The sequence below is a fragment of the Gadus macrocephalus genome, chromosome 22, assembly GCF_031168955.1.
Source record: "Gadus macrocephalus chromosome 22, ASM3116895v1".
Taxonomy (NCBI): domain Eukaryota; kingdom Metazoa; phylum Chordata; class Actinopteri; order Gadiformes; family Gadidae; genus Gadus; species Gadus macrocephalus.
In genome coordinates, this window is record NC_082403.1 from 8,502,675 (window position 1) to 8,528,382 (window position 25,708).

The 25,708-nt window shown below is 50.6% G+C and overlaps 1 protein-coding gene across 1 annotated transcript; it reads left to right on the plus strand.

The window, feature by feature from the left end:
- The first annotated feature begins 725 nt into the window (after window positions 1–725).
- Window positions 726–24,094, plus strand: LOC132450785 (adhesion G protein-coupled receptor B1-like). The gene is given in 32 exon segments (XM_060042894.1): window positions 726–1,194; window positions 3,805–4,660; window positions 5,775–5,924; window positions 6,281–6,376; window positions 6,548–6,571; window positions 6,574–6,714; window positions 7,144–7,194; window positions 7,197–7,307; window positions 8,553–8,717; window positions 8,858–9,124; window positions 9,249–9,355; window positions 9,470–9,664; window positions 9,850–9,918; window positions 10,929–11,037; window positions 11,555–11,698; window positions 11,845–11,914; window positions 12,029–12,131; window positions 12,673–12,716; window positions 14,415–14,541; window positions 18,129–18,232; window positions 18,363–18,465; window positions 18,608–18,758; window positions 18,945–19,014; window positions 19,141–19,207; window positions 19,319–19,404; window positions 19,558–19,729; window positions 19,867–19,962; window positions 20,089–20,125; window positions 20,300–20,961; window positions 21,117–21,257; window positions 21,514–21,564; window positions 21,857–24,094. Coding segments are annotated over 31 exon segments (4,629 nt in total). The 5' UTR covers window positions 726–1,194; window positions 3,805–3,954; the 3' UTR covers window positions 22,067–24,094.
- The last annotated feature ends 1,614 nt before the right edge of the window (window positions 24,095–25,708 follow it).

Here is a 25,708-nt window from a genome sequence, read left to right on the forward strand (position 1 = left end):
TCCATCACAGCCCCAACTGGTAGTGGTGCACACATATGTATTCCACAAAGCCTGTCCAGTGTCATATGCTACATATACAAAGTGTCAAATCAAATAACAAAACTTGTTCTGTAAACGTTTCTATCAAATAGCTAATATGCCATCGAATTTAAATGTTGAAATCAGATCTCCGGTGGATCTGAAATTAGAATCTAAATATCCCGGCATGCATATTTAAATTAATTACTATAGCCATACGTGACGCGTTACTATGCGAAATATAAAATCCATATTTATCCGATAGATAGATATGAAACAATAAATGTGTAAATAAATGTGGGTTCGGCAGACATATACACATATCCCATGTCAATGAAAACTGCAATCGAATCGTTGTTATTCGCTTGAGACAATTACGCCATGTTATCCCATAGATATATCTATGATGTTATCCCACCAACAGCCCAACCATAGTGATCCTCTTTCCGGTCCTCTGCCTTAATATCTGCGTAGTTTTCTGCTTGTCACATCGTGCGCGTGTGTGTGTGTCTGTCTCTCTCAGTATCGCGCATTTCCCTCCCTCCTCTGCCCGAGCGAGCCACCCCGCCCTCTTCCGAGTACACAGTCACTGGAGGGAGTTCTCCCCCGCGCGCTTCCCTCCCTTCCTTCTTGCTGGCTCATTCACTTCGCACGCGCTGACTCCGAATCGTAGCACGAAGGAGGGAGGAGGGGTTGCATAAATAGTAGAGCGAGGAGGCCACGAGCTTCACTGAGACAGGACCCACTGGCAGTGCAAGGACCACAAGCAAGAAGACTCCGAAGCCGGGAGTAAAAGTACCAACAATTATACTGGAGCTTTGACGAGGACGATAAAGAATCCTTTCGTTTTGATTTCATTTGACTGGACTTGTCCGCGTTGGAGCTCGCAAAAATTCGACACGCCGCTTATACGCCAGTCTTCACTGGATATAGCGAACCGAGAAAAGTTGGTAGTAAACTCTTTGGAGTTTGGTCAGAGTCGCGATATTTTCATTTTTGCTTGTGAGAGTGGACTGCACTGAGTCTTGGGAACGACCCTGTTGGATCGTGTTTGGACCTTCTGCGGTGTTCTGCCGTGAAGTCTGAAGACTTCCGAAGTTGCTGTGCCAAGCCGAGTCGTATTGGACGCCCAGCCGAGCGAGCGCCATCAAGGCTCCTGCACAACGTGTTACACCGGTAAGTTAACCACACTTTGCTTTTGTCTTGCTCTTCTTAAATGTCTAACTAGATGTGCGTAAGAACATAAACATTTTCAGTTATGCTATAATCACCATATCGTAGTGTTTGTATATAGCACAACTGAACATGTTTATGTTGTTTTATTGCGTTAAAGTGTCTATAGCCTGCAACCGTTATGGAATTGCTTTGATTGCATGTGTGCATTTGCTATCATTGCACATCGCAATGTGACAACCCCTGAATGTTAAGCAAAGTTCCCATAGTGCTTTAAACACTGTCTCAGCGCATCGATTTCTATGAGCCGGATCGCTGTGTGTTTGCGCTTACGGCTTCACGTGTGATGGAGTCTTTCAGCACCACGGACAGCGACAGGTTGTGGCGCTGAACAGCGAGCGAAGAGAAGCGTAGAGAAACGCAATGTTATGCAATTGTTCGTGCAAAGAGTCCGCAAGTGCACGAAAGATGCTCAATCAGATGATTACTTTCTCATCTAGCGATGGGGAAAATAGTCCGTCTGATTATGCAGCAGCAACAGTTTCGTGGAGGCAACAAGTTGCATGGGGAAACTTTGCGCTACGGACTCGAACGACACGAATGCATGCTTAGCAAATGACGCATTCTTATTGTTTATTCAGTGTTACATAGGTTCTAAGTACAGAAATTAGTTCACTGTTTTCTCCTTAGTTCATTAGGACCGTGCCTCACTCAATTTGTGAAGGAAATTATCTCCGCACACACTCACACCCTACCCTCGGGTATATCCACAGACTGCTTCGGTGTCACATGTTATGTCATTTGTGCATACTGTCAGGAAAGCTTGCCAAAGCAACACACACATTTTCTTTTTAAACTCTAGTAAACAGTGTATGACAAAGTACAAAGCCTCTATCTATCCCAAAAATGTATTTGTCTCAATCAGCTGTGGAAATGGCTTCCTTGAAACATGTATGTCAGTTAGAACCCTTTCTGTATACTAATGAGTCAGTTCAGCAGCATGCGTGTTAGAAAATGGAGGATCACATTTAAAGTGCAACGCACATAATCATCATCGCAAGAACAAGACGCGAATCACTGCACATGGTGTGTATGTGATGTGGTGACATATACAGAGAGCATGCGGTAGAATGATCATTTGGCGCTGGTTCAGATTTTTTTTTCGCGCCGTTCTTCCAGGATAACAAGTCATCTCCATGGCAACCTCACTGCCCACATCACAGATCCGTTGACGACAGCAAACGCACGAAAGAAAGAGGAGGAGCGAAGTTAAATAATTATTGAAATACAGTTAGAAATACGTAGGAGAATAAAGTGTTAAAGAAAAAGAAGGGAGGGGAGAAATAGATAGCCGTTTTTTCTTTGCACACTTTGCAGCATCAGAAGCCCATTCATGGCGTTTCCGGTTGAGGGCAGAGAGACCACCCACACAAAGGCATGGTCTGTTGCTCTGAGTGTGAGAGTGGGAGGGGGAGGGAGAGCGAGAGAGGGAGGGAGCGAGAGAGAGGAGGCAGGGAGGAGGGAGGGAGAGATAGAGCAATTAGGTGTAGGCTGCCTTTGAGAAGTTCAGGTGCGCTTGGAGTGGCTGTCACTGCAGGGGAGAAGCATTCTGCAGAACCCGCCTCGACACTCTTCACCATTAACCACATGAAGACTAACCAGTCGCCTGCACAGACCTAGCTGTGTGCTCTTATCATGCAAGACACGTCACCTCACTGAATCATGTCAGCCGTCGGCCATCTCTGCGTTTGGGCGCAGTCGTCCCGAAAAGGAAGAGGCCCTTAATCTGCACCAATGCATCAGTGCGTCGGTATGCGCACGCATGGAATTTTGTGTCCGTGCACGCGTGTATTATTTGTTTGCACGCGCACAGACGTCCGTGTGCACGCGTTAAACATGTTGCTGAGCAACAGTCTTTCCCCGGCTCTGATGCATATTTTAGTCCAAAGCTTCGATCTTGACAATGAGTGAGAGTCTATCTCTCCTTGTCTGGGTTAGACTTAAGTACAATGGGGCTTCTCACCTTCCCCTGATTGCTTTAGCATCATGCATGCTCCAAAAGCAATTGTATATAATGAATATATTAATCAAAGATGTTAATTCATTGTATTAACCCATTAGTCGTCACAGTGGTGGGGGGTTGGGGAGGTCAAAAGTGATATGCCTCTGAAATACCTGCACATGTTTCACGTGTCATTTTAATAGTATTCGTTTTAAACCATGCATGTCAATGCACCAGTAAGCAGCAATCTACATAAGCCGCCAGTTGAATGCAGGGTCCTTTGATAACGACGTATATGTCACCGCTACAGCCTGACAACCCCTTTTATCCAACACTCAGACGTGTGGCGGGGCATTGTGAAAATAAGTGAACTGAGAAGCGTCCGTGGTAACCATGGCGACTGTGCCGTAGACGTCAGAATGACGCAGGAAGGCCAGCATGTGGGAGGCTGCAGCATGGAGAGGGCTGACAAGCCGGCCTGTAATTGCGCTTTCCAGCGCTATTATGCCCGGCTCCGTAGACTTTTCCAATGAATGATCATTATGCACCCGCACAAAAGAAAGTACTACGTGCTAACGGTGATTTCTTTCTTTCTCTCCACATGTCCGCAGCATAGAGCTGAGAGCTTCTGTGCATTCCCACTGAAGCCGATCAGAAGCCCAGCTAGTATCGCACAACCAAACGCGAGTGCCAAAGCAGCAGTGCACCAGCAGTCGCAGTAACCCACGACAGCAGGCGACCCCTGAACACAACCCCCTCCGATGGCGTGTACCGCCCTCGCCGCGCCCGCCGTGGCCCTCACCCTGCTCCTCTTCGGCATGGCCTCCGGCACCCCGTCGGGACCGGCCTCCGCCACCTGCGCCACCCTGGAGCAGAGCCGCTTCTTCGGGGTGTTCACCTCGGCCGCCGCGCTGCCCTCCACCCCCTGCTCCTGGACCCTGCAGAACCCCGACCCGCGCCGCTACACTGTCTACATGAAGATCACCAAGCCCACCGACGCCTGCACGCCGCGCCAGATCCGCACCTTCCAGTTCGACTCCTTCATCGAGACCTCCCGCACCTACCTGGGCATGGAGAGCTTCGACGAGGTGGTGCGCATGTGCGACGCCTCCACCACCGTCACCTACCTGGAGTCCACCAAGCAGTTCCTGCAGGTCCGCAAGGTGGCGCCGCGCAACGCCCTGCAGGAGATGGTGGAGGAGGTCGGCGGCGACGGGGAGTTCAAGGCCGAGTTCCTGGTGGTCGGGAAGAGGAACCCCAGCATGCCCGCCTGCCAGATGCTGTGCCTGTGGCTGGAGAAGTGCCTGGCGGCGAGTAGCCACGACAACCCCTGCGGCATCATGAACACCCCTTGCCAGTGCTGGGAGACCCCACAGAGGAAGCCAGGCAGCTGTTTCAGGGGCGGTGTGTACGTGGAGAAGTGTACCACGGTGCCCAAGGACGCCACCCGCGACGCCGAGATCATCAGTAAGTTTGGCACACGCTCTCCCCCCATGTGGTGTTATCATCCAGTTTAAAAAGTACACGCTTATGTCCAATCCTAAACCAAACAAGAACACGCTTACACTTTATCGTAACAGACCACATCAAAACATCCACCAACATCTGAAAAAACAAGACAAGTTTCTGATCATAAACCGACCGGGCAAAAGACAGAGAGGCAGAGGTTTTCACACCAGGTGTGATAAACTCTACCCCCCCCCCCCCCCTGACTCTAGATTGCCCTGTCTGCGTTACATGGAACAACGTGTTCTCGCAGACTCTTGTCTGCCGGACGGCCCCCTCAGCCAGCGCCCCGTTCATTAGACCCCGAGCGGGGATCTGCACCGGTCAATAATGTTTGCCTAGAGAGCGCCGGCTGCACAGGGGCGAGCTTAATCGCCGGCGAGCACACGTTGGCCCGAAGCAAACACTTGTGGTGTCCCCCCCCCCTACCAGCTGAAATTGAAACGGGGGCCACTTGTATGTCACCATGGCAACACACTTCTTGAGCCCCACAAAAACGCCGGAAAAGCGAACAATCCGTTGGAGCGTTTATCGACTTGGCCGCTCTTCCCGGCACACACAGAGGTGTCCTTGTCCAGGTTCTCCTGCGGCTGCCCGCAGTACAATAGCTTAATTAGTCACTTCCTGCCCGTGCATTTAAAGTCTGCGGATACAGTCTCCACTCTACATTCATATCATCTTTTTTCTCTCTCTCTCTCTGCTTACCTCTCTTCTCCGCGCTTGCTCAACCCTCTCAATCTTCACTCCCCCTGCCCTCTCTCTCTCTCTCTCTGCCCTCCCTCTCTCTCTCGCTCTCTCTCTCTTTCTGCTCTCTCTCTCTCTCTCTCTCTCTCTCTCTCTCTCTCTCTCTCTCTCTCTCTCTCTCTCTCTCTCTCTCTCTCTCTCTCTCTCTCTCTCTCTCAAAGGCAGAACTTAAGTCACAGCTACTGGATGTGTGCAGTAGTCATGTTTAACCGGAGTATATACCCAATGCCCCTTCCAGTCAAATCCCAGGAGTTGGCTAGGGGTTAACAAGAGTATCCCTGAAGCCGGAATGAACCATTCTTTTCCCTGCTTCCTCCCTTCCCCCCTACAGAGGGCTGGAGCACCTGGGGCCGTTGGGCCGAGTGCAGCCAGGAGTGCGGCGGCGGAGTCCAGGTGCGCAACCGTGCCTGCCAACCGGAGAACAGCGTGTGCCAGGGCGTGGTCGAGGAGGGCCGTGCCTGCAACCCCCAGCCCTGCATCGGTAAGCTTGGGCTCCCCGTCAGCCACAGTCATGGTGGTCCCGCAGCAGGTGTGCCTGTAGGTGGAGCTGGCCCGAAGTGATTCATTAAAATGCATCTCTCTCTTTCTCTCTCTCTCTCTCTCTCTCTCTCTCTCTCTCTCTCTCTCTCTCTCTCTCTCTCTCTCTCTCTCTCCCCCCCTCCTCTCGTTCTCTCTCTCTCTCTCTCTCTCTCTCTCTCTCTCTCTCTCCCCCCCTCCTCTCGTTCTCTCTCTCTCTCTCTCTCTCTCTCTCTCTCTCTCTCTCTCTCTCTCTCTCTCTCTCTCTCTCTCTCTCTCTCTCTCTCTCTCCCCCCCCTCCTCTCGTTCTCTCTCTCGCAGGTAAAGCGCGCAGCATGAGTCAGGGCCTGCGTTCCATCATCGGTCTGAAGAGAGATAATGTGGACGATTCCAGCAGAGCCGTTGCCGCCCCAGCAGGTGAGATGCACTAAACAGGTTGATTGTTTTTTGCCTGGCTTGATGTTATAATCACAGCTTTCTAAGAAGCCATGGAGACAGAACAATAAAAAAAAACACGAAGGAACAAGCCTTCCAATGTTAACCGATGTCCCGCTGTTGTTTTTGTTGTTGTTGTTGTTGTGGTGGGAGTAGAAGCTGTGGTGGACGAGTGGTCCAGTGGAGTGTGTGCTCGGTCACATGCGGCGAGGGCTGGCAGGGACGCACACGCACCTGTGTCACCTCCATCTTCACCACCCAGTGCACCGGACCCCTCCGCGAGAACCGCCCCTGCAACAACTCCGCCGTCTGCCCGGTGAGTGGAGCAAACTGTGTGTGTGTGTGTGTGCTGTGTGTGTGTGTGTGTGTGTGTGTGTGTGTGTGTGTGTGTGTGTGTGTGTGTGTGTGTGTGTGTGTGTGTGTGTGTGTGTGTGTGTGTGTGTGTGTATCTGTGTTTTACTGACGAGAGCGAGTAGAATTGTTGATGCGCACTTGTCCGCCAACCTGAGCCGAGGCTATACAACGGAGCACTACTCCACCTAGTGGACAATTTCTGAATCACAACCCAGATACCATAGCCTGCATCATCCCCATAAGGGTCCACTTATGGTTCTAAACCCCCATAGGGATAAGACAAGTGTCACAATACACATACATTTATATGGGTACAAAGAATTCACAGCCAGACAGAAAGAGGAAGTGTTAAGTGTGTAGCCACTCACACACTGCTCCCCCCTCTCTGACTCTAGTCGATGGTGCTTGGGATGAGTGGGCTCCCTGGAGCCTGTGCTCCTCCACCTGTGCCGTGGATTCCGCGAGCGCCTTCGCTCCTGCAAGCAGCCCGAGCACGGAGGAGAGCCCTGCACCGGCCCCAAGAAGCAAACCAAGTACTGCAACATCGCCATCTGCCCAGGTCAGTCCCTTACAGGCACACACCCTGGTCTCATTGGAATCTGCGGGAATGAAGTGATCGCATCCTAATCTCCCGTTAGAGGATTTAGACTGCAGCGGCCCCGCGATAAATCTGATTGTTCAGGGAAGGGAAGCGAGCCAGCGATATGCAGCAGGGGAACATTGAGTCCATGTTTATAAGCTATTGAGCACACAGCAGCGTTCACGCCTGCAAACAAAATCAGAGATTATTACTTTGACAGAGGCTTTGTGCTAATGTGGCCCTCCGCCTCCCACACACACACCTGAGTGCCTATTAAGTTAAAGACATTCCAACCATTTATGAGCGGCATTCCCTACCAGCCCGGAATCACATCTGACTCACCCACTAAACAAATCCTGCTCGTTAGTCAGCGGCACCATACAAACGCTGGGTGACTCAGCCACTGCTCATGGTCATCCAACGCCTCTCAGACCTTTTCAGCTGCTATCGCACCACCTACTTGAGTCCTCTGTGCCGGCACTTTAAAATGCGTTTTTAGAGCATACGTGTAGCGTATGCTAGGGGTGTTTTTCTCATTTTAAAAGCCTGTCCATTATCATGGTCGCTTTTGACTGGCACCGGATATGGGGGGCTTTTGTGATAAGTTGTTTGCAGGGTAATTGTCTCCCCAGTTTTAAGACTTTTTTATGAATGGGTGGTTTAGGTTTCTATGTATTGTCCCCTTTCAGCTCACTTTCTGTCTGGGTCGTTTTTAAAGCCTTCTTTGTAAAGGGACGAGTCACTTCACTAAATTGTCCTGACCCAATACCCCTCAGCCGATGGCTGTCTGCACCAGCAGATAATTGGGGCGCGCTTGATTCTGGGGGCTAGGAAAATGATTGCAGGTCTTTAATGAAAACCCTTTCTCATTTTACACATAATAGGGAGGCTTTTAAGATTGATTCCTCCCCTTAATAGTGTCACTTTAAATCATAAAAAATAACATCAGGTTTTTTGTAGATGGAATATTCACACTTTTATATTCTAGACTAATCTTTTATACTTCAGTTTAAACGGCTTTTATCTTTTAAGAGCTTCCACCTATATCGAATCATTAACTGAAGAGCTTATTTTGAATGATTCTTATCAGCGTTTAACTTGTACATAACAAGGTTCAACGCATTCCCACTCCAAAGCATTTTTTATGAATCCGAATGGATGACGATGTGCAGTTTTGCGAAACGCCATGGACCTTGGCTAACCCGCCTCTCTGCTTCCCTCTAGTGGACGGATCCTGGAACGAGTGGGCAGCCTGGACCCCCTGTTCTACCTCTTGCTCCAACGGAACCATGCAGAGGACCAGAGAGTGCAACGGGCCTTCCTATGGCGGCTCTGAGTGCCACGGAGGCTGGAAAGAGTCCACCAACTGCTTCTTGAAAGATTGCCCTGGTGAGTGACTCCCCTTGCCCCCTCCCGTCAGCAGCTGTCTGGCATAAACAGCTTATCAACAGGGCCTCTCAATCGGGGCTCGGCAATGAATCCCAAATCAAATTTTCCTGACATGCGTGCGCTGCTGTGTCTCTTTATAGTTGATGGACGCTGGCAGTCGTGGACCACCTGGGCTAGCTGCAGCAAGTCGTGCGGTGGCGGGATTCAGCAGAGACAGAGGATGTGCGAGGGGCCTTTGTTCGGAGGAGTGCCATGCCCCGGGGTCACGGAGGAGAAGAAGCGCTGCAATGAGAGGAGATGCCCAGAGCCCCATGAGATCTGCCCCGAGGAGCTGACCGGAGATGTCATCTGGAAGAGAACCCCTGCTGGAGACATTTCAGCTGTCACCTGCCCATCCGACGCCTCAGGTACTTACTCAGTCCATTATGTTCACCCCAGAAACATGCCCATGCACATGATTGGGAAGTCAGGCCTAATGGTAATAATTATTCACCGTGACAAACCAATTTCAACGTGAATTTCAATCATCAGGCTTGATCCTGCGTCGCTGCACCCTCGACGCCGTGGGCCTGGCCTATTGGGAGAGTCCCACTCACATCAAGTGCATCTCTGAGAACTACAAGACCATTCAGACCATGGTGAGTCTCAGACCGACAGGTCTTCCCGGCTTCAGGCACGCCTCCCTGCCGCGATACAAGCATAGAAATATCATGCGGCGTTCTTTAACGGTCTGCTCTCTGTTCTCCGTTCAGGCCCAGGAGTTCAGCGCCCAGATCCACACAGGACAGGGCATCGATGGCGTCCCAGAGGTGATTTCCCGCCTGAGATCCTCCACCGACCAAGGCGCCACATACAGCGGAGACCTACTGGCCACCATGGAAATCCTCAGGAACACCACGGAGATGTACAAGGGAACCAGCCTGAGAATGAGCAACGCCGACAAAGAGGTGAGATTAACACACACGGGTGTATACATCTCTATCCATCTCGATCCATCGTTGCAGCCTGATATCTCATGATATTGTGGTAGCTATCCAGCATTCTAAAATAAGCTACATTTTATAAATTAATACATTTTATTAATCAGTGCATGGGGTTCTAACGCTTGTGTCCTCTGTCTTGTCATCTGCAGAACTATATACAGACCATCAGCAACTTACTGAAGGAGGAACATCGTGACAAATGGGAGGAGGCACAGCTGGTAAGTGATGAGACGCTGTGCTTGTGTGTATCTGTGTGTCTGTGTGAGGCCAGTGTGAACTGTACTAATGTTTCACCCAAACTAGTGGTCGTTTGGGTGAAATTTGCTGTTTGGACGATATTTGGGGGAGAAGGACTTTTTCGGGGTTGCATTTCACAAGTTGCCACGAACAGGGTGTAAGTGTGAGAGAAGGGGGGTAGTGGGGGTAAAAGTAGGGATGAGTCACGCCGTTGGGCCAATTAGCACCCAATCTTAGACGAGATGCCAGGACATACTCCACACCACAAGGAACCACATCAAAAGGTTATAGAGGTTTCATAACTCCCTACATCCAAAATAAAGTGTACTCCTAGTTATAAAGTTGTGATTCCTCCAGTCCCTCAACCAACAACAGTTACCCTGCAATTACATTAAGCTCTACCGTGAAAACCAAGGACAGAATGCTGGGGTTAATGCTTCTCAGAAAGAACAGTGTGAGTCAAAGTGCGACAGAGAAAGAGAGAAAGAGAGAGGGAGGGTGGAGAGAGAGAGAGGGAGGGATAGCATCACTACGCCTACTCTGCAATCTGTGCGTCTGTTTTGGCAGCCTTGAGACCATTATGGTCAGATGTAAAGGGGCAAAGATGGCGCATCATCACACATAGGCACACACCTTGCGCCCACACCGCTGCAGTTCTGCGTCAGAGATACGCAATGCCAGACAGCCCTCCCCCTTTCCCAGTGAACAGGAGGGAGCGGGCACGCAGGAGGGAAAGAAAAGGACCCTGAGCATCTATTAAACAGTCTGACCATTTATGGGCCTCAGGAAATAGTCTGGTGTTGCATAGCAGCAGCCAGTGATGTGGGTTCTCTGGGTGCCTTTAGGGCGCAGTGCTCTAAAAGGAATACCAACTCGATTCCTTTGAAATGACTGCAACAGAAAAAGCCTTGCAGGGAATTTTGAATTGCATATAACGTGACCAGAACAATCCTCCTAACAAACGTGTTGTTCTGTTTTGTGTGTTGCATAGATGGGGGCCAACGTCAAGGAGTTCCTGCGCCTGGTGGAGGACTTTGTGAACTTGATTGGCACACAGATGCGCGGCTTTGAGGATGTCTACGAAGTCACCGAGAATTTAGGTGAGAGCCCCCCCCCCCCCCCCCTCAGCGGTAGCACATCCAGGGTGTACTTGTGAGTGCATCACTCTAATTCCTGCAGTGTGTCATCTTGACACACGGTGGCAGTGTACATCACCGCACACAGTCACAGTCCTTCTGCTGGTTAAGGTGCCATCCTGGCAGTCTGATCCCCCGGTGACATTTACAGTGACACACATATGGTGAAACACATAACGTTCAACCAAGCAATCTGGTACATTATGGAGGGAGAAAGATACAAGCCGTTGGTAAGACCTATCCCTTCACCTCTAAGGCACTGAGCCTCTGTACTCTGCAATGGGATGTACAGGCTTACACAACAGAGAGAAGCAGCACTCTTACACAATGTGAGCACCTTTATAAGAAAGGAAGGAGTTAACGATGCCGCAGCACCACCTAGTGGTCAGCGGAGGCACACTTCCACACAACGGTCCTTAAATCAAATCAATTTTGTTGTTGTTGACTCACTGACGTGACCCTGTGTTTTTCTCCACTACAGTTCTGAGCATCCACAAGAGACCCACCAGCACCGCATCCAACTTCAACTTCCCAGAGAAGGGCTGGAGGGGAATGCTGGACTGGGTCCGCACCGCCGAGGAGAAGATCACCGTGTCCCGCGACGCCCTCTCCATCGACCAATCAGGTGTGGATCCTCATTACTGCTGAGCCTCGGGTTGTTGTTGTGTGTGTATTCCATTGTATTCCCTGGTTCCCTCGGTTTGCTGTCTGCTGGTTACCTTTCAGACTAATAGAGTGTTTATTTTCTCTTCTCTCTTTCTTTTGGTGTAGATGGTACCACCGCCTTCTTTACTGGCATTGTCCTCTACAGAAACCTCGGGGCCATTATCTCCCAACAAAGGTATGCATCCCCGAGCTGACGGCAATACCCCAGTGGTCAATATAAAGATGCCAAATCGATGTGTGTCTTGTTAACCACACTAAAAATCTCAAACACCCTTGTTCGTCTCTACAGCAACAGCAGCCTCCTCAACTCCAAGGTGGTGACCGTGACCGTGAGCCCCAGCCCCAACCTCCTCTCCTCCCCCATTGAGATTGAGTTCCCCCACCTCCACAATGTAAGTCTACAGTCTGGTCTGGTTGGCTTAATAAAGAAATAAAGACATGAGCCGACTAAACTGAGCCAACCTCCTTCGTCCTCTGGGCCCCGGAGTGTTGTTAGTTCATCACAGTGCAGGGTGGGTGGGGGTGGGGGGGGGGGGGGGGGGGGGGGGAGTGGAGTGACATTTTGAAAGTCTTAGCGGTGACATTTGCCGCGCCATCGAGGCTTTCGCCTCCTGTCAGCGACAACCCACAGACATCGCAGCGGGGGGAAAAGTTGACTGAATAATTATGTCCGAGGCGCGCCTAATTAGGCCGCTTTGATCCGCTGACGGGTAGCCGGGGTTGTTTTTCCCTCAGAGGGAGCGGGAGGGGGAGTGTGGGTAAGGCAAAGGGGGGAGGTCGAGATGGGGAGCAGATTGACTGCCTGTCATAGCTGTTGCATCTCACACGTTCCGAAAGAGCTGCCGTTCCAGCCGCGCATGGGTTACCTCCATGTTTCCCACCTCGGTCGTCTGCTGCTCACGCCTCGTGTTTTGTCTGCCTCCTCCCTCGCAGGGTACCATCAACGAGACCTGCATCTCCTGGGACGAGAGCGAGACGTAAGTGTCTTTGGACAGAAGTCCATTTTTGTGTTGTTTTGTACATTGTAAAGCGCACACTATACACTGATTGGTCTCCAGAGATGTATCCAGGCAGAGTGCTCCGATCGCCAGCCCCCGTGCTTGGTGTTTCATGTTACCTGCCCTCTCATCACATGACCTCAAGGTCCTTACACACCACCCCCTCCTCCCCCATCCTGGCCCTGATGCACTCTGTTTACCATCCGTCCACCATGAGCCTTTTGTACGGGCCGAGGTGCATTTCATGTGAGTTGTTTGAGAACAAGGAGAGCTGTGGGCTAGCCTGACCTGGATCAATACCGGCCATCATATACTATAGTTTCTGTCCAACCACAGCCACTTGCCCCACTGAGACGCAAGCAGACAGGCAAAGTCTAAAGCCTTACAAGTCAGTGGCCAGGAAGCTTAAAGGAGACGAAGAGGATGATAGATATGAGGTAATAGCATTACCTTATGTGGTCTGAGCGAGGGCGGAGTGGGCGCTTCCGGACAAATTGGATTCATCATTTGGGATGAATGGACAGGGGGTAGGGACAAAGGAAAAGCTAGAGAGGAGACAGGCCTGGCGGTGTATAGAGGGTCAGTCACGGCCGTCCACCCTCGTTCTGAGACGTCCGGTTGATAGAGATGTATTTAATGTATGAGTTAAAGCGCCTTTCAGTTTTAAGATATATTGATTTTGGCCTAGCCTGCTCGGTTAAAACTGCTGCATGCTTATGCAACAGCAAGGTCAGTATATCGAAGGAGAAGGCAAAAAATGGAGGTGAGAATTAGAGAAGATGGAGCTTGATGGAAAAGCGACTGGCTTCCATTTTAGAGCCTACGCACTGACTCTGATTGGGAACCAACTGGGCCTATGCTGCTCTTCACTGGCTTAATGAATCAAACCATGAAATACAGTTTAAAGCTTTACAGTCATCAATTCTCCATATTCTTAATGGAAAAAAACGTACCCTGTATCTTTGACAGTAACAATTATGATCAAGGATATTTTCTTGACACTTTTAGTCATGAAAAAGAATATACAATGTTCTCCCCCCATCTGTTTTTATAGACATCATTTAAAATATCAGTGCCAATACACAGCTATTGATTTACAAATCAACATTCTGCATGATCCATCACTGTATGGACGTTGTCATAAACACCTCACACCACGGGAACACAATGTCCTCTGTCAACTCCTGTGAGTGTACGTGTTGCCATGTTATCACACCGTGTTAATGAGAAATAAGTTAATTTTGTGTTGGGCTATGATTTTGTACAAGCATGTTGGCCTATTGAAACGCACAAAAGGACTACTAATCATGTAAATGTTACCGGCTTGTTAATAAGACTTGTTTTAACTTCATGCCATTCAATCCCAATACATTAGATGAAACTGTGTATGTTTCTGATACAGACTTGTACAGTAGCCTACTGTGATTCAATGTAGAAATCCCCTTTGTCTTATTTAATGATCCTTTTATTTCAGGCTATATTGATTTCTAATTATCATTATAAATGATGGTATTTGTATGTTATTGCTTATCATGCACGAATTCCACCAACTATCTCATTGGAAATTAAAGGTGTAAAAAAAAGAGAAAAGGAAACACTTTCTTGAGCGGTGTCTCAGATGTCGAGGAAATCTCCTCTAACCCGTTGTTGTCTCTCTCTCTCTTCTGCTCTGTGCAGCTCTTCTCTGCTCGGGACCTGGTCTGCGCGGAACTGCAGAGCGGTCGTCGTCGATTCATTCAGAACCAAATGCGTGTGTGACAGCCTCTCCACCTTCGCCCTTTTATCGCGGATAAACACCGATTTGGTAAGTTTAAGATGCGTCTTTGACGTTAAACATGTTTTGTATTTGGTTTCGTCCTCGAGCGAAGTTTAAATGGGAGCGTTTACGTGTTTTTCGCACGATTCGTTATATTGCGTCCGTTGCCCACCTTTTGTGTTTCTGCAGGTGAATTTCACCAAATCATTTGTCTAAAGCCTGCTTTATTTATGATTCAAGTTATTTTGGGCGCTTAATTGAGCAACATGTTGAAGCAACATTGCGAAGAAGCATTTTGCATGTCGTTTAAGAACGACTTTGTTTATCGGTATTTCTATTGAATCGCAGCATGATAAACGTCCGTGCAAAATGTCAACGTTAATCACAACAGACGAATAATCGATAGGCCTATGTTTTGTAAAACATCGAAATAGCCTAATAAGGAATTTACCTAATGAGACATTTTTTTCTTCACAATGCCTCACTAATTTGTCGATGGGGCCGTGGGGTTATTTGTTGAATGTAGCCTTTATGGGCTCATAGGTAAATATAAAGCCTGCTCTTTTCACAATGTAACGTGTGGACGTGCAGACGGAAACCATCCACATCACAGAGGGCTTGTGACCGCCTATAAATCGCATGTCTCTGGAGCAATTCCCCGTGTTGTTGCCCTGGTAACGTCTTCTGCTGCGCAAGCTCGGTCCGTGTGATTTTTGGTAACTGAGCCACACCACCGCCTCCTCCTTTCATCCTCCCCGGGGGTCTGAGAAAAACACTCTGTCCACCGCTACTGTGCAATTAGGTTTTGCTCTGAGTTAATGACTTAATTAATTAACCCCGCCAATCAACAGATGGCATCCATTGTCCACGTAGTTCGGCGATCCCAGTGTCTGTTTATTGCTGTCGTTTTAATAGTTCACACTTATAACAACTGTTGTGAATGTCCGCAAAGGCTGCATGCTTATTATCTTTGGGGACTTGATACTGTACAGTTGCAGTCTATTGTTGCATTATTGCAGTCTATTGTTCGTCAGATGCAGTGGCCCTGTATTTCATTGTAAAGAGACAAACACTGAGGCCACACCGTCGTTGTGTTGTGCTTCCAACCTCCGGCGACAGTGGGGATGCAGCTGCGCCAATCACTGTCTGCCAGTATCTCTGAATTCCCCGTTACCTCAGACCCCTCCCCTCCAGCTCTCCACCAGCCTCTCCCCCCCCCCCCCCCCCCCCCCCCCCCCCTTCAACCGCTGCAGTTCTGCCCTGAAAATGCCAGAGTGGCAGACCAATAGAGAGACAGATGTCTGGTCATGCCTTCACCCCCGCCCCTACCCAGCCACCACCACCACCACCTTCCAGCACTCCCCGCCCTCTGCCCCACAGCCTCATCCACCCTTTGATGTGAGCTGTGGACATTTTGATACAGCGGAGAGAGATAGAGAGAGATAGAAGAGGGAGGGAGAGCGAGGTGGAGTAAAGAGAGAGGGGGGGAGAAAAACAGCCAGACACTGCAGTGTTCTAGCTCTCATTCGATATGATCTAATGTTGGTCTCTGCTGCACCATTTGGAACGAGCCCCGCTGGGATTCAGCCTACCTAGTTAAGCCAGCCGACGTCCTTGACCAAAATTACCCTGATTAGTGCTGGTTGCACTCTGGGAAATCAATTATCACCGCAAATGAAGGGGTGCACCAATTAACTTGTTTTCTTGGTGCACCGCTCTTATCGCTGTATGTATCCCCCTCTGGCTTGCTGTTTTCCTCTGCGCCCCCAAAAATGAAGGGAAATCAAGATTCGGTCAAGGGCACTCGAGAGGCATGTGTTATATTTAGGTCACATGGGCTGTCTCACTTTCCCTCAGTCAACCCAGATAGAAGGGACAGATTGCAAAGGGAAAAGCGAACACTATTTGATAGCTATTTTGAAAGCAGCACACCGCGTGGATGTCTAGAATCTGCTCAAGAAATGCATTTAGATCCAGTAGAACAGCCATTTGAGACACATTCCCAATGCTGATATGCAATTGGGCCACCATTGTCTGGACTAGACAGAAGTGGCGTCTTGGCCCATACACCTACTGTCTGTGTGTTGGGTGCCAAAGGCAATTTCAACCCTATTAACTCCCCAGCCACGTGTGCGCAAGCATTGCCGCGCTCACATGAATCTAGAAAATAGTTTCACTGAATCACCAACTCAAAAAGAGGACGAGACGAGATAACTGTAATTAGGTTGTTTGTACTCCTGACTCTTATCTGTGCCGGGTTCTACCCGCTTAATCCTATTACATGAAGAAAAAAATAATGTTACCTTTCGGCAAAAAACAAATGGCATTTGTTATCCGCATGAAATCAAAGCATTTGGCATTGAGGGATTTCTGCATCGCGGCCCCCCCACCGCCCTGCTACTGATGAGCGAGATTAATCAGAGGTGGTCGATGGAGGCAAACTCCCAGCAGCCCCAGAAGCCAAAAGAAACCAATGAAATCGCCTGAGGAACATGGGATGGCGTTCCTCCACTTGACCCAGCCAATAACACGGTACACAGTCAAATCCCCCCGACGAGGCTTTGTGATGTTGGCTCCTGTTACAAAGAACCCCCCCCACCACCACCCCTTTCCTCCTCCTCTCCCTCCCTCCCTCCCTCTCCTCCGTTGGCTGGCACCAGTGTCCCTATTGGCCCGCTGGGTATACCAGCGACAGCGGGCAGATCGGGAGGGGGGCAGGGGGTCCCATGGTGGGTCGGCGTCAGGTCTGCCCGGGTACACGGTGCCGCGACCGGGGCCAGCTGGGAGGTTCGCCTCACTGCTGTCACAACCCAGCAAGGTGGCAGGACGGGGGCGCATGGCGGGGGCGGGGGGAGGGTTAATGGGGCGGAGGGGGCGGGTGGCTGGGCGAGGGGGGGGGGGAGGGGTGGTAGATGAATGCACAGGTGCTAATAGCCCACCTGTCCCTTCACTGCAGGGAGAGTGGAAGAGTGCCACACGCACACCACAGAGCAGACACCAACGCGCACACACGCACACACACAAACACACACACACTGGCACGCCCACAAAGGCAAGGCACATGCGGACGACCGCCAGAGAGAGAGAGTGTCTGAATAGAAACGAGGCGTACGCTGTACGACGGGGGGCAAGAGGAAGCCGGGCTGAGAAGGTGACAATTAGACGGTTAGCGCAGTGGATGAGACGGAGAAAGAGAAGGGAACTCTAGCGGTAACAGTAGCCACGGTGATCAGAGCCATCCCTCTACCTGGGCCGAGGTGGCGGTGGAAGGAGATGCATGCTTTGTGTTCGCCGCGTTTCATGTGACGGTTTGAGAGAAGTGCTCAACGGGGGCGGGGGCGGGGGTGGGGGTGGGGGTGTGACCCCCGGTGGGGGCTTGCTTGGGCCGGTCTCTCCATCTTTCTGACACGCTCCTCTAGGGGTCACCTTGCCCAGCCGTGGCCTCATTATGCCATTCATCTGTTCGCCCACAGGGAGGACTCTGCTATTTGAGATAGTAGGCACCCGCAAGACTGAGAGCTGTTTATGTACTGTATATATGTGGGTGTGTGTGTGTGTGTGTGTGTGTGTTAGCTGAGGGCTAGTGCATGTTTTTCACACTCTACATGTCTCTCCTCTTGTCTCCCGCTGTGCAGAACATGGACAAGGCACTGCTCCCGTCCGTCACGCTCATCGTCGGCTGTGGGGTCTCCTCCCTCACCCTGCTCCTCCTCATCATCATCTACGTCTCCGTTTGGAAGTAAGTTCTCCCTCCCCCCCCTCCCCCACCACACCACACAAAGTACCCTACACTCCCGATTTGACCACGTGATCGACACTCACTCACTCAATCACTCGCTCACCCCCCCCATGTTTTTTTCTCTCTCCAGGTACATTCGCTCTGAGCGCTCGGTGATCCTCATCAACTTCTGCATCTCCATCATCTGCTCCAACGCTCTCATCCTTGTTGGACAGACCCAGGCTCGCAACAAGGTAAGGGGCCGCTCCCTCATTTAGATCTCCTTTAAAGCTCGCTAAAGGTGTTCTGCCATCGGGGACTCCACTGGCACTTTCTCACACTCTCTCTCTCTCTCTCTCTCTCTCTCTGTCTATCTGTCTCCTCTCATTCCCTCAGGTGGTCTGTTCTCTCGTCGCCGCTCTCCTCCACTTCTTCTTCCTTTCCTCCTTCTGCTGGGTGCTGACGGAAGCTTGGCAGTCCTACATGGCTGTCACGGGCCGTCTGCGCAACCGCATTATCCGCAAGCGTTTCCTGTGCCTGGGCTGGGGTAAGGCCCGCTCTCTTTGTCTTCTCTTTGTGTGGCTCGGGGCTTTTTTTCCTCCCCTGTTTTTTTAAAATCCTCTGTTCTATCTCTGTCCTGACCTACCTTGGTGGGTGATTATTCTTCTTTTGACACTAAAACTCTCTCTCGCTTTTTTCTCTCCCTCGCCCCATTTTCTTTCCTTACTGACAGGTCTTCCAGCTCTGGTGGTGGCTGTGTCTGTGGGTTTCACCAAGGCGAAGGGATATGGCACCGTTACTTAGTAAGCATTATACCCTCCTCTCCTCTCCTTGTTTCTCTGGGTGTCCCTTTGGGCTTTTCTTTCTGCCAATACAGTCTACTAGTTTTGTTTCTTTTCTGACGTTTCTCTACTTTTCTTTGTGTTCAGCTGCTGGCTTTCTCTGGAAGGGGGTCTTCTCTACTCGTTTGTGGGCCCCGCCGCAGCTGTCGTCCTGGTGTGTATTCCCTCCACCGCTCGTTATAATACACAGGGCATGACAAGTTGGAAGAATTGAAACGTGATTTGTTTGGCCCATTCCTAATACCTGTCCCATCTCGTCAAACAGGTGAACATGGTCATCGGTATCCTGGTCTTCAACAAGCTGGTGTCCAAGGACGGCATCACCGACGTGAAACTGAAGGAGAGAGCCGGGTAAGTCCTCACTTCACTCGTGCCGTACCAGCCCTCGAAAGCCTCATCGGGGCGTTATCGCTGCAGGGTGTTCGATAATACGCCTGTCCTCTGGGGGCGAAAGACGAGGTCCACAGTGTGCTCATGTCTGGCTTCTCTGTCTGTTGGCTGCAGGGCGTCTCTGTGGAGCTCCTGTGTGGTGCTGCCCCTCCTGGCCCTCACTTGGATGTCGGCCGTGCTGGCCATTACCGACCGCCGCTCGGCCCTCTTCCAGATCCTCTTCGCCGTGTTCGACTCGCTGGAGGGCTTCATCATCGTCATGGTGCACTGCATCCTGCGCAGAGAGGTGAGCTGAGAGGAAAAGACGAACCCATTAGGGGGAAGGAGAATGGAGGTTGTTTTAGTGGAGGGGGAAATGGTTGTGCGCTTTGCAAGTGGATGTCATCTGCAGACTGCTTCATTGTGAATTTGTTTCCTCTTCAGGTTCAAGAGGCTGTTAAGTGCAGAGTGGTGGACCGTAAGGACGATGGCAATGGAGATTCCGGTAGCTCCCAACAGAACGGCCACAGCCAACACGTGGTGAGTTTCCATTTGCTTCGGCTCTTTGCCTCTTTAAATGTCTTGGGCGCCTTGTGGGCCTCATCCCTATTCCTGTGCGATCATTCATCTCTAACAAAACCTTTGCTTCTGTTCTTTCCTCAACAGTCTGATTTCGAAAAGGACGGAGATTCCAGCAGACAAGGTGAGCCTTAACTTGATAAATATGTGCTTGATCTTTCTTTCATAAAACCTGGGCATTTCAGCCGCCTGCACAAATACTTACCATCCTTCCAGCGAATTTGCAACCTTTTTCCCCGAAACCCTGTATGATTGTTCAATCCACTCAACCTTTTTCTCCCTTATTTTCCTCGCACAGGGATGACAAGCTCCTCCGAGGAGAAGCTGACCCCGCCCCAGATGCCCCTCCCCATGGGCCCCAACTTCCACACCCTGCCGTCCAACCCCAGCGGCAAGACCCACATGCAGGCCATGCCCGAGTACTCAAGCCACACCCTCACCCTGAAGCGGGAGAAGAGCCGGCTGGCGGGCGGCGTGGACCCCTCGTGCGGCAAGCCCGTGTACGTGTGCGACGGCGAGCTCTTCAAGCAGCTGGACGCCGACATGGCCCGCGGCCACGTGGACTGCGGCCTCTCGGACGGCAGCGGCAGCGGCGTCAGCGGCGTGAGCGGCGGCTACGTGCTCATGCCCAACACGACGTCCACGCTGAGGACCAAGCCCAAGGAGGACATGTCCAAGTACAACATGGGCCTGGACCAGCTGCCCCAGCTGCCCCAGACCCGGCTGGTGCACCTCAGCGGGCCCTTCGCCGAGCCGCAGGCCGCCTTCGGCCTGCAGCAGCTGCCCTCGGACCAGGTGAGCGTGTCGTACTCGGAGCGCGACTCGCCCATCCAGAACCTGCACAACATGTCCAGCGAGTCGCACATCACCCACAGCAGCCTGGAGAACACCTTCGAGTCCATGAACTCCATGATGTCCAAGAGCGAGACCATCTCCACACTGTCCATGAGCTCCCTGGAGGTGAGGACGCCCGCACACACACACACACACAAACGCACACAGACACACACAAACACGAGGATGTCCTCCTCACGTTGTTTTTGGTTCTGACCGACTAATGCTGTTGTTATTGTGAGACTAACCAGTTTTTGTTTGGTGTCCCTTTCTTCTTGCAGAGGCAGAAATCGCGTTATGCTGAGTTAGATTTCGAGAAGATTATGCACACAAAGAAGAGGCACCAGAACATGTTCCAGGATCTGAACAGGAAGCTACATCATGCTGAGAAAGACCGGGAGTCTCCCGCCTCTGACACCAAGGTAAACCATCACAATAAGGACCTTGCCATCGTCATCATGCAGGGTCTCATTTCAAGTTGAAAGCAGTGCTCAAACAAAAATAAAAAAAAGTTATAAAAAAGAGGCGGAGGCCATTGTGTAAAAAAAAACATTTGAGCCGAAATGATGAGACATCTCATCGAGACGATAAAAAAGACTGTCAAAAAATACAACTGTGGAACTTTAGCTGTTGCCTGGAGGTCACATAAAGACCTATTCCCTGCCTTCCTCCTTACAGTCTGTGAGATGGAGTGTGTCATCAGGAGGAAGTGACAAAACGAACCACAGCGTGAGTGTTTATTTACAACCTCACAATGTAGGATGTAGAAAATAAAACCTCGACACACCATTCAGTATTACACACGCCTCACGGAGGGGGATACCTGACCCCACCGACTAGAACAAAGCACAATATCAAACCTAGTACCATTACCTTTATTCAGTCCACCTCGTAGTCTTCAACTCATTATACATTCACATGAACAACAAACAAAGGTCCACTGTCTTGAAATTCATACACACCTTGGGTGATGATCCAAAGGCACCAGTACTCAAAGGCCCTATCTCTCCTTCTCCCCCAGGACAAACAGCAGGCTCCCCTGGACAGGCCCTGGGACGGTGGCAACCGGGGCATGCAGCAGCAGCAGCAGTCTCCCCCCGCGTGGGTCCGCAAAGACCTGGAGCCCCTGGCCGCGTCGCCCCTGGAGCTCCACTCTGTGGACTGGGAGAAGGTGGGCACCACCATCCCGCTGGTGGGGCAGGACATCATCGACCTCCAGACGGAGGTCTGAGCGCGAGGAGACGACACGGGGGGGGGCCTGCGAGCCTCCCGGGTTTAACCTCAATCGCCCTCGTTTGGTTTTTGGAAAGGAGCAATGGACGATCGGTGGATCCTGTGTGGATGAGAGAGGAGAGAGCCGGAGAGAACGGACCTAACAGGGCGGGGCGTTCAGAAGGGCTTCGGCCCAGAATCCGTGTGTTCAAAGCTCAGCTCGTCACCGCAGGAGGAGTAGGTCGTGTGGCGGTCGCTCCACGGAGCGGTCTGGAGCCGGTGGTCCAGGGTTGAAGTGGTTGGTGTAGCCGGGTGATGCGTGGTTCCCACAGACCAGGACTGGCTGTGGTTGCCACAGACCAGGGCTGGCTGTGGTTCCAGTCACACTCCACTAACGATTTCCCTGTGCCCTTGGCTGGCACAGACCACGCTGGTGGTCCCACACGTTTGTGCTTCTCTCTTTGTTGCAATCAACCGACAATTGAAAAAAACTAAAAGCAGTGCGTCTTCGCCTCATCCGCGGAGGAGAACTGACTTGAGGTACTAGGAGTCAAGAAACCTTTCAAAAGGATTGAGAAAAGAAAAGTCAACGTCACGCTCATCATTTCCTCTACGCTGTTCGGTAGACTCGGACAGCCATTTTAATTTTTGTTTTTCTCTTGTCCCAGTTTATCGTTTGCTTCTACTGCTCTGCACTTAAAATGGCGTCTACAGGGCCTAATAAGAGACTCTTCTCCGAGAGACGCTCTGTAGTGAGAATTTCACACCGTCGCCTGAGATTAAGGTGTGAGGAACAAAGAGCTGGATATCAATCTTCGAGACGTTGTTTCCACTTTAATTATTGTTATTCTTATTATTATTAATAATATCTCAGTTATCATTACTATCGTTTAAATTTTCATGATTTATTATTTCATTCCCCTCATGACTATCGGTCATAGATTCAGTTCTTGGCACTGTCGTCAACACCACAAAGCTATGAAATCAGACTATTCTCTCATGAACTCAGTGAGGACGGCAACGGGACGAACAGAACAGGCAGCGATGGGCACGGTGTTTCTGCCAGCATCCAGCTTTAGGATACCAAAATGCCAATAACACTATCGGGAAGGGTGCCAACAGACTTTTGACACGGGAAGAGCAATGCATTCTGGGAACTGCTTTGATGCCTGTAATGGCGACACACACATCTGCTTCGAGCGGTCACCGCATTAGAGAATGCAGGCTCTTCCAGAACTGTCCACGGTAGACCAATGGGGTTGAGTAGGACTTTCACCATTGCCCTTTTGTTTCTCAGCCTTGCAGGTGATCACAGAGTTTCAGAGGGAAAATATAGAGGCTCCTGCTGCTGGCGTGACTTCCAGGTCTAGTGCCAGGGCCTCTAAAAAATTCAACACATACTTGTGTTTTAGCCATCAGTGTAAAATAATAGTGCATTATGATGGGCGCTTGATGCTCAAGCAGGACTGACTTTCGACAGTTTTTTTTTTTGTTTTTTTTACCAATGTCTACAGAGAAATACATTTTTTTATACCATGTTCCTCCATATTTACACAACATATAGACGATTTTATGAGACTATCGTATAACAAATCTGTATTAGCTAACTAAATGGAATCTATTTACTAGGGATTCGCTAGCACAAGACTCCATTTTTTGGAGATCTATGTGACAGGTAGATTATTGTACTTGTACTCTGAAAAGCAGACCCTTAGAATGAATAACCAACATATATTCCAAATGTGCTTCAGGGTGTGGTTACTACTGTGTAGCACACTTCATGTACGAACCTCATGTCTTCTGTAACAATGTGTTTTTAATAACCCGTTGTTCGTAACTTGAGCGTATGTACACACTGTACCCTGAACACAGCAGTACAAACCTCTAGTTACTAGTTACCCAATGCCCATTTGTATCTTCTTCTTGTCTCAAGTTTGTTGACATTTATTTTACTATCTTTCCTCTTGTAAATGTACAGTTTTCAGAGCACAAAATGATGAATGTCATTATTTCTAATAAAAAACACAAATCTATATTAAAACTGAAATGAGTATATGGTTTTATTGAATAAATTACCTTTCTCTCTCTCTCTCTCTCATCTCATTTTCGTCCGCTTACGGGTCGCGGGGGGAGCAGCTCAAGCAGGGGGCCCCAGACTTCCCTTTCCCGGGCCACATTGACCAACTCTGACGGGGGGATCCCGAGGCGTTCCCAGGCCAGTGTTGAGATATAATCTCTCCACCTAGTCCTGGGTCTTCCCCGAGGTCTCCTCCCCACTGGACGTGCCTGAAACACCTCCCAAGGAAGGCGCCCAGTGGGCATCCTTACCAGATGCCCGAACCACCTCAGCTGACTCCTTTCTAAGTAAAGGAGCAGCGGCTCTAATCCGAGTTCCTCACGGATGGCTGAGCTTCTCACCCTATCCCTAAGGGAGACGCCAGCCACCCTTCTGAGAAAACTCATCTCGGCCGCTTGTACCCGCGACCTCGTCCTTTCGGTCATCACCCAGCCCTCATGACCATAGGTGAGGATAGGAACAAAGATCGACCGGTAGATCGAGAGCTTTGCCTCGCGTCTCAGCTCTCTTTTCGTTACAACGGTGCGGTACAGCGAACGCAATACCGCCCCCGCTGCTCAGATTCTCCGGCCAATCTCACGCTCCATAATACCCTCACTCGCGAACAAGACACCGAGGTACTTGAACTCCTTCACTTGGGCTAAGGACTCATTTCCTACCCGGAGTAAGCAATCCATCGGTTTCCTGCTAAGAGTCATGGCCTCAGATTTAGCGGTGCTGATCCTCATCCCAGCCGCTTCACACTCGGCCGCCAGCCGATCCAGTGAGTGCTGAAGGTCACAGGCCGATGATCCAATGAGGACCACATCATCTGCAAAAAGCAGTGACGAGATCCTCAGACCACCGAACTGCAACCCCTCGCCACCACGACTACGCCTCGATATCCTGTCCATGTATATCACAAACAGGATTGGTGACAAGGCGCAGCCCTGGTGGAGACCAGCACCCACTGAGAACGAAACTGACTGGCTGCCGAGGACGCAAACACAGCTCTCGCTTTGGGAGTACAGGGATTGGATGGCCCTGAGGATAGACCGAAAAGTCCTTCTCCATGGCCTCTCCGAACTTCTCCCACACCCGCTGCTTAGCCTCCGACACGGCAGCAGCTGCAGCCCTTCGGGCCTGTCGGTACCCTGCAACCGAGTCAGGAGTCCTCCAGGATATCATATCCCGGAAGGCCTCCTTCTTCAATCGGACGGCTTCCCTGACCACCGGTGTCCACCACGGTGTCCGAGGGTTACCGCCCCTTGAGGAGCCTAAGACCCTGAGGCCACAGCTAGCCAACGCAGCTTCAGCAATGGAGGCTTTGAACACCGCCCACTCCGGCTCAATGCCCCCAACCTCCACAGAAATGCCAGAAAAACTCCGCCGGAGGTGTGAGTTGAAGATACCTAGGACGGGGGCCTCCTCCAGATGTTCCCAGTTCACCCGCACTACTCGTTTGGGCTTACCAGGTCTATCCGGAAATTTCCCCCATTCCCTGATCCAACCCACAACCAGATGGTGGTCGGTTGACAGTTCCGCCCCTCTCTTTACCCGAGTGTCCAAAACATGCGGCCTCAGATCAGATGACACGATCACAAA